Raw genomic sequence first — 15,497 nt, forward strand, 5'->3', positions numbered from 1 at the left:
GCTTATAAGCAAAGCCGAAATACAATTAAAAATAAATATCTATTTTCAAGCATACATACATACATACATATATATGTATTGACATAAACATAGCCATGCATTTACATGCAATGCGCATCCAATAAAAATAAAAATGCACATGTCATAAATTTACAGAATAGAAAAGATTAAAGACACACACACACACACACATGTATTAAATTGTATAGTTAAAAACAACCCCATGTGCTGTGCAAACATACAAACATACACACATACACATATATTTAGTTATTTAGGATAGTTTTAAAAATTGTATACAAGCAAGGAAAATACCAAATAAAAACCAGAATGAATAAATTCTCAGCTCATATAAGTCTTTATTTTTCCTCCTACAGCGGTGAGAAGTCAAAGATACTTATTTGAGTTTATAACAACGATTTTGACATCGTGGCGGGGGCAGCCCTCATAAGTGCGCTCCAAGCACTCATAAAAGGCATCTTTGGTCACATCGTCCTTCTCTTCCGTCGGGGCGTGGGCGCAAATCAGCGATATGTAGAAGAACCTCGCCTTGATGCGGAATGTGGCTAGATGTTCATTCACCGGAGTGAATGATAGTACTCGGCGACGGAGTCTCTCTCCTACCACGAATCCTACACCAAACTTGCGCTCTTTTATATGGCCACTGTAGTAAATGCCACAAGGACCTACTCGTCTCTGTCCTTGTCCCGTCCATCGCATTTCTTGGACGGCGGTGATGTCAGCCTTTATTTTCACGAGGACATCAACCAGCTAGACAGCGGCACCTTCCCAATTAAGGGACCGGACATTCCAGGTACATGCCCTAATATCGTAGTCCTTATTTCGTTTGCCATGGTCGTCATCAAAAGGGGGGTTTCTCATCAGAAACTGTTGGTAGTTTTTCATTGGTATCGTTTTTTACGTGGCGGGTCGCAAACCCAGCGCACAACCCTATGTAGGGAATGTTTCGCCTTTTCACTTTAGCTCGCCTTCGAAATGGATGTTCTTAGGCTACCCAGAGGATACTTGGCCAAAGACCGGAAGTCATGAGCTGCTTGAGTCATATGTAAAAGAATCGTTTCTGGCCAATCCCAAGTGAACGGCGATCAGAGAACGCTCCTCACTTGCGTGAACTTCTACAGATGACTCCATCCTCCTAACTTAACAACTTAATATCCTTATTCAACTTACCAACGAAATATGTGAGGCTGCATGAAATTTAAGTAATATATCATATATATTTAAAACTCCTCCCAATTATTCAGTTTTTCTGAAAAGATTAAAATTTTATATTAGCAACATACCTGACGCTTTTCAAATCTTTTTTCGAATCGCAATTCATTGGCTGCAATTTTTAACAGGTTCATTGTAAATATGTGCATCTCCTTTTTACACAGTCAAAAATTATGTATGATGAATGTTGCTACTCTTTAAAAGGAATTTTCTATTTCAAAACAAGAAGTTAGATATGGATATGAAGAACTATAAAGGTTAGATTCCAGTTCTCAAGTAAATGCTCAAGAAAAAAATTACTTATATCTTGAGCTGTAGTCAAGTAAATTTGACAAGCAGGTTACGCATTGTGAATGATGCACATTAGAAGAGCAAGAGAAAATAAACAAAGAAAATATACTATAACTATGTCACTCCTATGAAGTGATTTTGAACTGTCATTTTTGTAAGGCGCGCCACTCGTTTCTTCTTTTCGCTGCGTGGCGCCAATTGGATATTCCAAGCGAAGCCAGGTCCTTCTCTACTTGGTCCTTCCAACGGAGTGGAGGTCTTCCTCTTCCTCTGCTTCCCCCGGCGGGTACTGCGTCGAATAATGTCAGAGCTGAAGTGTTTTCATCCATCCGGACAACATGACCTAGCCAGCGTAGCCGCTGTCTTTTAATTCGCTGAACTATGTCAATGTCGTCATATATCTCGTACAGCTCATCGTTCCATCGGGTGCGATATTCGCCGTGGCCAATGCGCAAAGGACCATAAATCTTTCGCAGAACTTTTCACTCGAAAACTCGTAACGTCGACTCATCGGTTGCTGTCATCGCCCAAGCCTCTGCACCATATAGCAGGACGGGAATTATGAGCGACTTATAGAGTTTGGTTTTTGTTCGTCGAGAGAGGACTTTACTTTTCAATTGCCTACTCAGTCCAAAGTAGCACCTGTTGGCAAGAGCAATCCTGCGTTGGATTTCCAGGCTGACATTATTAGTGGTGTTAATGTTGGCTCCTAAATAGACGAAATTATCTACAACTTCAAAGTTATGACCAGAGATAAAGAGATCTTTAACTGCTCTCTCACTGGAAGTGAGAGAGCAATTGCTAAACGTCAAAACCACCTAAACTTTGACAGTTCATCGAGTTCAGGAGGTTTTGACGTTTAGCAATTGGAAACGAGCGATGGCCAGATTGAAATCCCGCCAAATTAATATTCGAATGGAGACATTTTTCATTTTTTTGTCTCCATTTGTAACGGCCATTAGTTCGAAGAATAGCGAAAGCAAAACAGCACATAATTTGGAAGATGTGAGTATATTTTAACTTTTATTAAATAAATTTGCATTTATTTAATACTTTTTTATTTTATTTTACAGATAAAATGCCGAAAACAACCAGCAGTTGGAGGAAATGTGTTGCTGGCTGCAGCGAGGGAGGCAGAATATTCAGTTTTCCGAACGGTGGAACGGATCTCGAACGGTGAGTAAAAAACGCTAAATAGTGCAAAAAGTGTTTGTGACTTTTACTTTCCATGAAATAAGTGTTTCAATTGTGCAAGTAAAATAGATTGGATAATGAAATTGAAATTCCGGGTATTTTTAAGTGTGATATGCTGAACAAGTAGATCGCGACAGACTGCAAGCGACATCTGTCAAATATTAAAATGCACACGTTCTTATGGACACAGTTATGTAGTCGTGCAGCTGCCTCAATAACTATGTCTTTAAGAACGTGTGTATTTTAATATTTGACAAATGTCGCTTGCAGTCTGTCGCGCTCTACGTATTAAGAGCTTAATTGTCAATTTGTTTCCATTACCGTTAATTAACTAAATAAATTATTTTAAAGTAACGATTTATCTTTGAATATTTATGATATTTATAAAAAAAAATCGTACTTTAAAATATTCATTAAATATGCACTTTTTGCACTATTATTATTATTATACATATTTTATGATTATATATAACATTTCGTATTTTCTTTTAATAGGCGTAAATGTTGGCTCAAACGTTTAGGTGTTTTTGAAGATCAAAATGAAAAAACACCTAAACATATTTTTGCGTGTGAGCGGCATTTTTCTGAAGAAATGCGTAACGCAAAAAAATTGCGTCCGAGAGCCGTTCCGGATATAAATTTAATTATTGAGCCAATGTTTAACGCCCCAAATTCTTTTTTTGAAAACCCTATTGAAATGGGCGTTGAAGATTTTTTTCCCCAAATGGAAGAATCTGCCTCAAATGCAAACGGTGCATCGAGGCAGCTGCTTCCGCTTTTAGAAAGGGAAGACCGCGGGAATATTTTAGAGCCTCTGCCACTTCTTGAGGAGGAACTACTAAATAGTAATGAAAAAGCCGCGCAAACAGGTAGGGGTCTGACAGCAGGGACAGATAGGAAAAAAAAATTGAGGGAAGAGAATAGGATTTTAAAAATAAAATTAGATGAAAAAGAACAGGAGAATAGGAGTTTAAAAGCTCAGTTGGTTCAAATGGCAACTGAATTAAAAAGATGTAGGGAAATGTTAAGAAGTAGTTCATTTAGGGAAAAGTCAGATCCTCTTGAGATAGTTTGCAGCAAAGTTCCTCCTCAGTTAGGTGCTTGTATTAGAAGTAGTTTTGTTAATAGTAATCGCCAAAGTCAAGGTCGGCGATATGATAGTTTTCTTAAAACTTTAGCTTTGGGTGTATTTTTTTGTCGCCAATCGCTTACCGCTACCTAAAGCACCAACTTAGTTTTCCCTCGGAAATTACGTTACATAATTTTGTCGCAGATTGGCCTCGTTTCCCAGGTTGCACCCAAAGCAGTATAAAGTCTTTACAAATTAGGAGTAAGGGATTTTCTTTCGAACAAAAGTTCATATCAGTTTCTTGTGATGAAATGTCACTGAAATGTCATCTGCAGTATGATAGGAAATTTGATAGGGTGATAGGTCTGGAAGATTATGGCGATGAAAATCGCACATCTAGAATAGCCACAACTGCAATGACCATAATGGTGCAAGGTATAGGTGGGGAACCTTGGTCCCACCCGTTAGCTTATTTCTTTATTAGAGGCTCATGTAAAGGGGATGTCCTCAAGAAATATATTCTTGAAGCCATTACCCAACTTCAAAATATAGGGCTAGTTCCTTGCCATTTTGTTTGTGACCAGGGTACCAATTTTCAAAATTTAGCCAATTTGCTAGGTGTTTCAATGTCACGGCCTTTTTTCAATGTTAATGGTAAGGAAATATGTTTTTTTTACGATAGCCCTCATTTATTAAAATGTAGTCGAAACTGCTTACAAAATATGAAAAATAAAGTCGATTTTAAAAATAGTCGCGTATGTTGGTCAGATATAGTCCATTTTTATAAACAGGACTCTAAGTCGAGTTATCGGTGTGCGCATAAATTAACCGATGCTCATATATACCCCAATACATTTCAAAAAATGAAAGTTAAATTCGCGTCTCAAGTGTTAAGTAATACGGTCGCTTCAGGTATGCTTTCTCTTTACAGCTCGGGAGCCTTAAGCTCAAATAGTATGAGTTTTATTAATACCGCGGATTTCGTTTCTTTTTTTAATAAATTATTCGATATTTTTAATAGTAGTTTCACTGAGGCCATTGTACCCACTAAAAAAGTTTTTATAAGTTCCCCGGAGCAAAACCAGTTTTTAGATGAGGCAGAAAAAGTTTTAAAAACAATTCGGGTCGTAGATGAGTTAGGAAACAACACAACAAATAATTTCAATTTTATTAAGGGGTGGTTAATTAATATTAATAGTTTAAGACGATTGTGGCGATTGCTGTCACACTCAGGATTTCCTTACCTAAAGACAAGACGACTATGTCAGGACAGCTTAGAGCATTTTTTTGGTCAGATTAGAAGTAGGGGAGGTACTAGAGTTACACCTTTCATGTTCTCTAGTTTATTTAGGAAGTCGTGGGGTTTACGTTACGTAAATATCGTAACAAAAGGTAACTGTGAGCTGCCTTTAGAACCCGAAGCCACAGTTATATCAGAACATAGCCATAATGTTCTTCTTAATGTGTGCAATGATTCCGTTTTAAGTGACCTTTCTTGGCAGGATTTCCAGGGTTTACCACGGCCCGAACACTCCATTGTTAGATCCATTACTTTAGATAGTAGTTTAGAAATTAACTTTTTAAAGGAAAATGCTTTTAACTATTTTTGCGGCTACCTTTATTTGAAAATTTTTAAAATGCACACATGCCTCCTGCCATTACCTTATTTAGGAGATGAAATTCCTTCTGATGAATTCATCTTCATACACCAAAACCAGATCGATAAATGCAACTTAGTGAAGCCGCCTCAAGAATTTGTTGCATTTATTAATAATTTAGAAACAAAATTTGTTGAGGAATTTGACAGAAATTGTCATAAAATAGGATTAGGAGAAATTCTTTTTACTAAATTAAAAGATATTAGGCCCTTCTTGTGTTGTGAAGACTCTGACCCAAAGGTAGTTATTGCTCTATTTATTAGAATTAGAATTTATTTTGTGACTAAATTTTTAAATAAAGATTTATCTCTACCCAATTTTAAGAATAAAATTTTGTGTGTTTCTCATTTGTAGTTTTTATCTTCCTTTTTTAGTGGTTGCAATGAGCTAAATATTTTATACTAAAATAATATTTTTTAAGCAGATTCGCATTAAGAGACTCTAAAGTTAGAACGATAAAGAATAGAAAGTTTTTAATTACAAATTAGAATTTGGGGCTTAAATATTGGCATTTGTATATATAGTACGTTTATTTTTATAGTTTTAAGTATCATACTCGTATAGTATTATTATGTGATATCAAGTGATATTGTTTTTGTTACTTTTTTTTATACTTTTATACTCGTATATGAATTGTTATCGTTATGTTTTTTTCATTTTTTTATGTAAATAAATTTTTAATGGGTGATATAGGCCTACTGGGGAACCGAGCACCCAAAAATAACTTCGGTAACGCGCCATTTTGCATACCCCATAGGTGGTGTGGAAAATGCGAATTGGGTGTTTTACATATTTAAAATGCCCAAAAAAATAGCTTTTTTCTGATCTGGCCACAATGGAAAATGTTATAAAAAACGCTTATTTTGAGGCGCTCTCACACTGGAATAAGTTTAACATCCCCTTATTCCTGGTTATGACTGTCAACAGTGACGTGAGACCAAGTCGCGAGTGCGACGACTGTTTGTTTGATGACAGGAGAAATTTCGTTTTGCCCTCGTTCACTACCAGACCCCTTTTCTGTGCTTCCTTGTCCAGCCTAGAGAAAGCAGAACTAACGGCGCGGGTGTTGAGGCCGATGATATCAATATCGTCGGCATACGCCAGCAGCTGTACACTCTTATAGAAGATGGTACCTTCTCTGTTTAGTTCTGCAGCTCGAACTATTTTCTCCAGGAGCAGGTTAAAGAAGTCGCACGATAGGGAGTCGCCTTGTCTGAAACCTCGTTTGGTATCGAACGGCTTGGAGAGGTCCTTCCCGATCCTGACGGAGCTTTTCGTGTTGTTCAACGTCAGTTTACACAGCCGTATTAGTTTTGCGGAGATACCAAATTCAGACATCGCGGCATAAAGACAGCTCCTTTTCGTGCTGTCGAAAGCAGTTTTGAAATCGACGAAGAGGTGGTGTGTGTCGATTCTCCTTTCACGGGTCTTTTCCCAGATTTGGCGCATATTGAATATCTGGTCGGTTGTAGATTTTCCAGGTCTGAAGCCACACTGATAAGGTTTGTTGACGGTGGGCTTTAATCTTTCACACAATACGCTCGATAGAACCTTATATGCGATGTTGAGGAGGCTAATCCCACGGTAGTTGGCGCAGATTGTGGGGTCTCCTTAATTTAACTATGCTTTGGGCATCACTGATGCTCTGGGCATCAGTGACTAGATCACCTTTGGGGGTTCTACAAGAGTATGCTCCGGTCTTGAAACTTTCTGTAAGCCGCCGCATTTTTTCGTAGAATTTTCGAGCATTACCCCTGTCGGCCAGCTTATCAAGCTCTTCTTACTCACGCATTTCGGCCTCTTTCTTCTTATGTCTACAAATGCGTCTCGCTTCCCTCTTCAACTCTCGGTATCTATCCCATCCCGCACGTGTAGTGGTCGATCGTAACGTTGCGAGGTAGGCAGCCTGTTTTCTCTCCGCTGCGACACGGCACTCCTCGTCGTACCAGCTGTTTTTTTTTTGCTCTTTCCGAAAACCAATGGTTTCGGTTGCAGCTGTACGTAAGGAATTTGAAATGCCGTCCCACAGTTCCCTTATACCGAGTTGTTGACTAGCGCTCTCAGAGAGCAGGAGTGTAAGCCGAGTAGAAAATCGTTCGGCTGTCTGTTGTGATTGCAGCTTCTCGACGTCGAACCTTTCTTGTGTTTGTTGGCGTGCGTTTTTTGGGCACAGACGCGGGTGCGAATCTTGGCTGCAACACGATAGTGATCCGAGTCGATGTTAGGACCTCGGAGCGCACGCACATCTAAATCACTGGAGACGTGTCTTCCATCTATCACAACATGATCGATCTGGTTGGTAGTTTTTCGATCCGGAGACAGCCAGGTAGCTTGATGAATCTTCTTATGCTGGAATCTAGTACTACAGATAACCATATTTCGGGCCCCGGCGAAGTCAATCAGCCTCAACCCATTTGGGGATGTTTCGTCGTGAAGGCTGAATTTACCGACCGTGGTGCCAAATAAACCTTCTTTGCCCACCCTGGCGTTAAAGTCGCCAAGCACGATTTTGACATCGTGGCGGGGGCAGCTCTCATAAGCGCGCTCCAAGCGCTCATAGAAGGCATCTTTGGTCACATCGTCCTTCTCTTCCGTCGGGGCGTGGGCGAAAATCAGCGATATGTTGAAGAACCTCGCTTTGATGCGGATTGTGGCTAGACGTTCATTCACCGGAGTGAATGATAGTACTCGGCGACGGAGTCTCTCTCCCACCACGAATCCAACACCAAACTTGCGCTCCTTTATATGGCCACTGTAGTAAATGTCACAAGGACCTACTCGTCTCTGTCCTTGTCCCGTCCATCGCATTTCTTGGACGGCGGTGATGTCAGCCTTTATTTTCGCGAGGACATCAACCAGCTGGGCAGCGGCACCTTCCCAATTAAGGGTCCGGACATTCCAGGTGCATGCCCTCAAATCGTTGTCCTTATTCCGTTTGCCATGGTCGTCATCAAAAGGGGGGTCTCTCATCCGAGGCTGTTTAAACTGTTTCATTGGTATTGGTTTTTACGTGGCGGGTCCCAAGCCCAGCGCACAACCCTATGTAGGGAATGTTTCGCCTTCTCACATTAGCTCGCCTTCGAACGGATGTTCTTAGGCTACCCAGAGGATACTTGGCCAAAGACCGAAAGTCGTGAGCTGCTTGAGTCACATGTAAAAGAATCGTTTCTGGCCAATCCCAAGTGAATGGCGATCAGAGAACTTTCCTCACTTGCGTGAACTTCTACACATGACTCCATCCTCTTTTGTTAGTTTACTGAAAATTTGCAACAGATTTGACAGTTCCACATCTATTGTGACCTAAAAACACGATCCAAAGCAATGTGGAAATTAAAAACTATTGTGAATTGAAAAAAAATTACGATCCGTTTGCTATCGTATGCCATAATGCCAATCACCGTGTACGATTGACGTACCACGTATCACATACTTTTGTATGTTTGCCGACCCGTGCACGGATGCAACGATTCGGCCTCTGATAGTTGTCGGAATCAGAACTGAAAATTTTTAACTTAGGAAATCTATTTACTTTATTGTTACGAATTAATTAACTATATTTTTATAGGGAAAAACATAAGAACAGAACAGAAAAAAAAATAATATTTGAATTTATGGAAAAAATCCAGACCTCATAAGAGGATTTACAAAACGCAGGTGAAATCGTCAAGAACTGCAAATGTGCTTTTATGATATTTAACACCATAAGAATTATTCAGTCGATAATGTGATATGAATCTGTAAAGTAAGCGCGCAAAGTAACACACAAGTAAATACCAGCTAAACTCCACTTACGATTCTCCTGGAGTATAAAGTGGGTTACTATGGTCTCTTAATATTTTCCTTTTCCTTTTTTTCGTTTTTTCTTCTTCTAGTAAGAAGATAGTTAAAATTGCCGAGCTCATTGCAAATTTTATTAGAATTGCTTCCACAGATTTGTCACATTAGTAAACAGCTGATTCAAATATTGGTTATGCGTATGTTCGAAAGGACAAAAATCCAAACAGATTGTGTGACTTCATTGAAAATCAGAATTGGTTTGCAATTCTGACAGCTAAGTAAATCTGTCTTGGACTCCACAACACCTCTGAATATCATTTATCAGTAATAATGCTCTATATGTACATATATATGTGTGTATGACATTGCCGGACAAATAATGTACATACAAACCTACTTACTAATATGCGCACAGATGTAAATATGTCACCCACAAAAACTGCAAACCTTTTTCTCCAAGTCACAAGTCAGTATGGCAGTCAAGTAGTCGATGCCCAAATTTAGAGTTAAACACGCAACAAAAACATTTTCATTCATGAGCGCAAGCGCACTTTCAACAGGCAAAGTTGCTTTATTTATAAAAGCAAACATCATTACATCTCCCCGAGCATGCCTACAAGCATCTTTTCGCGTTGATGACAAAAGCTAAAAATCATAAATTGAACAATTTCTTATGTTTTCCTACAAGGGAAAAGTGTCAACCCCGCAAACCCGCAAAGCACAGAAAGAAGTGGCAATATAGCTCTTGTTGATTTAAAATATTTTAAAATTCCGTATATTTACGTTGATTTGTAGGCGAATAGCTCACTTAGCGAACAACGCAAAACCGCAGCCCGAATCCGCTGATACGACCTATCTTATGAGAGCGCAATGTAAATGATTAGCCAACACCGCTTCTACCGCTCGCTTTACCGTACGTTACCGTAGAATTTCCCATGATTTGGATTTATCGCGTAGAAACGAATCCATGGATAAAATGATACGAAACTCTCGTATTGGCTCTCATTATTCTCTCGAACGAGTTAATACTTTAACCTTTAACCACAACCTTATGTTTCAGTAAACATTAAAGAAAAATCATCAAAACAACTTTATCTTAGAACAATAGAAGCGCACTATCAGTACAACAAACAATAACAACCCAAATAGTTATTTACTGGTAAACAACCAGCATCTTAATAGAATGAGCAGCGATGTATTACAATACTCAATTACTATGAATTTTCGAAATTAATTTTAACTACATATACTTTCCCCCTTTTTATATACATTAGGGTGTTTTTATTTTCTTGAATTTTTAATTTTGTTCGGTCCCGTCACGAAATTTCCTTGGAAATACCCCAAGAAAAAAATCCCTGAAAAGTTTAGCCCTACATATTAACATTAAGAACTGGACCGAGGCATGTAAAAATTTTGAAAATACACTACAATCTTGGTTTTTTATCTTTAAATTCCTACAGATCAGAGGTATTTTATGGCATCGCTTTGACTTTAGACGCTGTAGCTCTTGTCAGTTATACAAAAAAATGCGAATTTCGTGGAAAAATCAGGTTTATATACCTCGCCTTTATCTTTTGGAATACACGTGGTTAATATTCATCTTCTGATTACCAGTACCAGTTTTAATCCATTGCACTGCGTATTTGCAGTTCTATTCTACCATTCCCAATATTTAGTAATTTTATAATTTTTTAGGAAGAATCAGTTTGAAATTGTACGCATATATGTACATACTTCAATGTATATTGCAAAGAATCGAAAAGATTTCTGTATATCTAAAATTATAATAAACCTTTTTATCAACACTCCAATTATTCCGTTATATCTTTATGTTAGATATCCCGTTTGGTTTGTTATGAATGCATTTGCGTCCTTGACCAATAATCTAGCAAAGAATCCGCAGTGCCTTGATGATGAAAATTTCAATGCCATTTTTTGTTGTGATATTAAATATATCGGACGGGTTCGTCTTAAAAGAAAACTACCTGGTTAAGGAGCAAAGTCAGTATAACCCATATACTAAGCATGTTTGGATATGAAAAATTTTACTTATTTCTTTCTATTTTTGAATTACTAAAATTTTCAAATGATTCTTACATAAATTTTGAACAAATGCTTATGATTTTAAATATAATTTTTGTATTTATGAGATGTATTGAATTTTAGCATAAAAAGATAAAATGTATCTTATGTCCTTACCCTGCTTCTAAGCTACCTCCCCGCCAATTTTAAGCCAAATCGGTTCAGCCATTTTTGAGTTATAAACGACTTTCTTTTATATAGCAACTTGTACCATACTTGTAAATGACAGAAAAAAGCAAAAAAGAAAAAAAAACAACAAACACATTCGGGAGCTGTATCACATGAAAATTTTCATTAGCTCTGCTGTACTACCGCTCCCATTTTTTTGCTACCGCTATGCCAGAGCATAGCGCAGAATTTAATTTTTTGCTCCCGCTCCAGCTATAGTTTTTTACCTAACAAAACTCGGAGCAGAGTAGAGCACATACTTTACATTGTTATGCTAAGGCTATGCTGTGGCTCCTGACAAAGTGAGAGCGGTAGCAAGAGTAAAATGAAATGCTACGAGAGTAGCGTAGTTTTTCAAACGCTGGTTTAGAGTCCGCCGTAGGCTTTAGTGAAGTCAAAGAAGCATTGAAAGAATGCGGTTTTGGAATTAAAACAGTTGTAAATATATTTAATAGAAACAAAGTACCATAGCCAATGTTTAAAATTGAATTGCTGCCGAACTCAAATCAACTTAAAAAAATGAAACACATCCAATATATAATTTGAAATATTTGCTGCATCGTAGAGTAACTGTTGAAGAACCGCATAAAAGAAACGGTCCGGTACAATGTACGTACTAACTGCCAAGAATATGGGCATACTAAATCATATTGTATTTTACGAAGTGTTTGTGTGGTATGTGGTGATTTACATTCCACTTCTAAATGCACCCTTAAGAAAGAAGAATTAAATAAAAAATGCAGCAATTGCGGAGAAAATCACACTGCTAACTACAGAGGTTGCCCTGTATATAAAGATTTGAAATCGAAGTTGTCATTGGGCATTCAAGCACGTCGTAACCAAATGTCACAAACTCCCCGTAATGAAATTATTGCAACCTCAGAAAAAAGTTGAAATCTTATTACTTCTAACAATAATAGTATGAAAGGAAGCTATGCAAATGTGGTGAAAGGCAACACTGTGCAAATGCAACTGCCGCAAAATCCTCCAAATGGAGGTATTTAAACTTGATTATAAATGTTACACAGTGTATGACACAATTTATGTCTACCATGCAAAACATGATCCAAGATTTAATAAAATCACAAATTAAAAGCTGCAAAATTTATTAAGTAAAAATGAGCTCACTAAATATCTGTATATGGAATGCGGTGTTAACCAACGGTGTTAACCAACATAAATTAGAGATTATTAGATTTCTGTCTAAATATAGATGTAATGCTTATATCAGAAACTCATTTAACAAATAAAAATAATTTCAATATACCGGGATTTAGACTCTATGTTACAAATCATCCAGATGGAAAAGCGCATGGTGGCAGGGCAGTGTTGATTAGAAATCGTTTTAACCACTATGCTCTAGAATCTCATGCCAAACCACAGTTACAAGCTACAACAGTATCACTAAAAAATCGGGGTTGTGACTTATACCTTACGGCTATATATTGTCCACCTTGTTTTAAAATTAGATAGCGAATTTCAAGACTTTTTTGGAACACTAGGTCAAAGATTTCTACCAGGTGGAGATTACAACGCAAAACACACGTACTGGGGCTCACGTCTTATTAATCCGAAAGGACGACAGCTGTACACTATTATGAATAAGCATAATAAGCTGGATATAATATCTCGTGGTAAGCCGACATACTAGCCCAGTGATAGGAAAAAAATACCACACTTAATAGATTTTGCTGAAGTCAAAAATATAGGGAAATAGAGAAACTTGTAAATGAGAAAAGACGAGCTAGACGGGAATGTCAGCTAAATCGCTCGCCTTCAACTCTGCTTCAACTGAAATCTGCTGTACGAAAGTTAAAAAAAGCGTTTAAATGCGAGGAAGAACACAACACTGAAAATTATATAAAGAAACTGTGTCCAAATTCTAGCAAGCAAAACTCCCTTTGCCCAAAAGGCTTTCAAACCACCAGTAGATTCCAACATGTCTCTAAGACAGTTGAATGGTAATTGGGCTCGAAGTGACGAAGAAAAGGCTTATTGTTTTGCAAATCACCTAGAAATGTATTTCAACCTAATTTGCCAAAGAACAACTTTATGCCGTCAATTTTACCCAATACTGCTAAAGAGTCGGTTGTGTCTATTAGGACTTCTACTTCTGAAGTTACTAGAGTATTAAAAGAACTTAACCCAAAAAAGTCACCAGAACATGACAATTTTACCCCAAAAATGCTAATTGAGTTACCAAATATTGCGGTAAAAGTGCTCTCTTTGCTCTTCAATGCAATTCTTAATCCCGGATACTTTCCTAATTCATGTAAAAAGTTGCAGATTATTTTGATAGATAAACCTGTGAAAGACTTAACACGTACAGACCAATCAGTCTTCTACCCTGTCTTTCTAATATATTTAAAAAAATGTTACTATCAAAGGAGATTCCTTTCCTCCACGAAAATAATATAATACCAACGCACTCATTTGGGTTTCGTGAAAAACATAGCACGATAGAGCAAGTAAATAGAATTACTAACGAAATAATAAAAGCATTTGAGCACAGAGAGTACTGTTCAGCTATATTTCTAGACGTGGCTCAGGCGTTTTAGTCCAGTCATTTAAGCTTAAATTAGGTAAGAATCTAGGAATTCGGTATACCCATTTATATGTCTATTAATACTTGCATATTGTATACTTGCAGGGTATACCTACCATATGTAGGTTTTGAGACAACTTTAGGGTGTCAATATACAAGTATTTACAGACTTATAAATGGGCATATCGAATTCCGAGGTGAACTTACTATAATGACTGAACTATTTGATAAGGTTTGGCATGAAGGCCTTTTATATAAGATTAAGAATATTCTACCTTTAGAATTGTATAAAACATTGGAGTCTTATTTAAAAATAGAAAATTTATGGTAAAAGTGGGAGATTTCATATCTGATGAACGACAGATAGGGGCTGGTGTACCACAGGGCAGTGTTTTAGGCCCAACACTATACATCATACATACAGCAGATCTTCCAACAGCTAATAATGTATTAACATACACTTTTGCGAATGACACAGCTTTAGTGAGCCGTAAAAAATGCCACATAAAGAATATTAGCCGAGCACTTAAGGTCTGTCGAAGAATGGCTAGTCAATTGGCGTATAAATGTAAATAAACAAAATTGTAAGCATGTTACGTTTTCGCTGAGACCAAAAATGTGTCCGGCAGTAAATTTTTTTTTGTTTTTTTTTTATTGAAACTTAACAAAGATATGGTTTTACATTTCATTCGAATTGCAACTAGTTACAAAAGTACTAACAAGCTATATTTTTTTTTGTTGCGTCAAGCGACAAAATATATATTTAAACCTAAAACTAAAATTAAGAAAAATGAATTATAAAAAATTATAAATATTGAATTATATTAGTATTGTATACTTACCCTAATAATGTTATATATACTTACCTTAATCTATTACTATAAGTTAACAAAATGAACTACTCACCTCTTTTTGTACATACCTGTATACTTCCATTCCAACTGTTTTGTCCCGTTAGCTCTAAGATTTAGGCTAAGTCATCTAGTTGCTAAAATAAAGAAAGGAATTGTAATTAGACCGGAATCAAGATCGCACGCGTTTTCTTTCGTTCGCTAATTTTTCGTCGCAATATCGCAAGTTCAGCCACGGTGCAGGCAACTGGTTGAATTTTAATTCAAGTGAATTCACGTGTCCCGACAATTTGTTTTATCTCAAAAACTCTTGAGAATTTTCATGGCGCCCGAGCAGGGACATGAGCGTGATTAAAAAATTAAAATTAAATATAGTACAAAAATATCTTTTTCGCAACCAATTGCCAAATTATCGTTTTCGGTTTTCGGTTTTCACGGTTAAGTGAAGTGACAAGCGAAGAAACCAAGTTAAAAAAAAAAAAATATTATAAAAAGGATTAAAAATCCATATATACAAACATATATTGTACACATACATATATTTGAAGTGCGTGCAGTGGAACCTATAAAAAAAAAAATAATAATAAAATATACATTTACATACATATATAATACGGATATAAGTGCAG

General features: G+C 37.1%; 1 protein-coding gene across 1 annotated transcript in view; it reads left to right on the plus strand.

Moving 5' to 3' along the window:
* Window positions 1–1,741: 1,741 nt before the first annotated feature.
* Window positions 1,742–15,497, plus strand: part of LOC126765313 (uncharacterized) — a 32,909-nt gene continuing 19,153 nt past the window's right edge. The window contains exons 1-2 of the mRNA XM_050483034.1: window positions 1,742–2,529; window positions 2,598–2,700. Of these exons, the coding sequence (XP_050338991.1) occupies window positions 2,404–2,529; window positions 2,598–2,700 (229 nt within the window). The 5' untranslated portion in view covers window positions 1,742–2,403. The remainder of the gene's footprint in view (window positions 2,530–2,597; window positions 2,701–15,497) is intronic.

This window comes from Bactrocera neohumeralis, unplaced genomic scaffold (assembly GCF_024586455.1).
Source record: "Bactrocera neohumeralis isolate Rockhampton unplaced genomic scaffold, APGP_CSIRO_Bneo_wtdbg2-racon-allhic-juicebox.fasta_v2 cluster10, whole genome shotgun sequence".
Taxonomy (NCBI): domain Eukaryota; kingdom Metazoa; phylum Arthropoda; class Insecta; order Diptera; family Tephritidae; genus Bactrocera; species Bactrocera neohumeralis.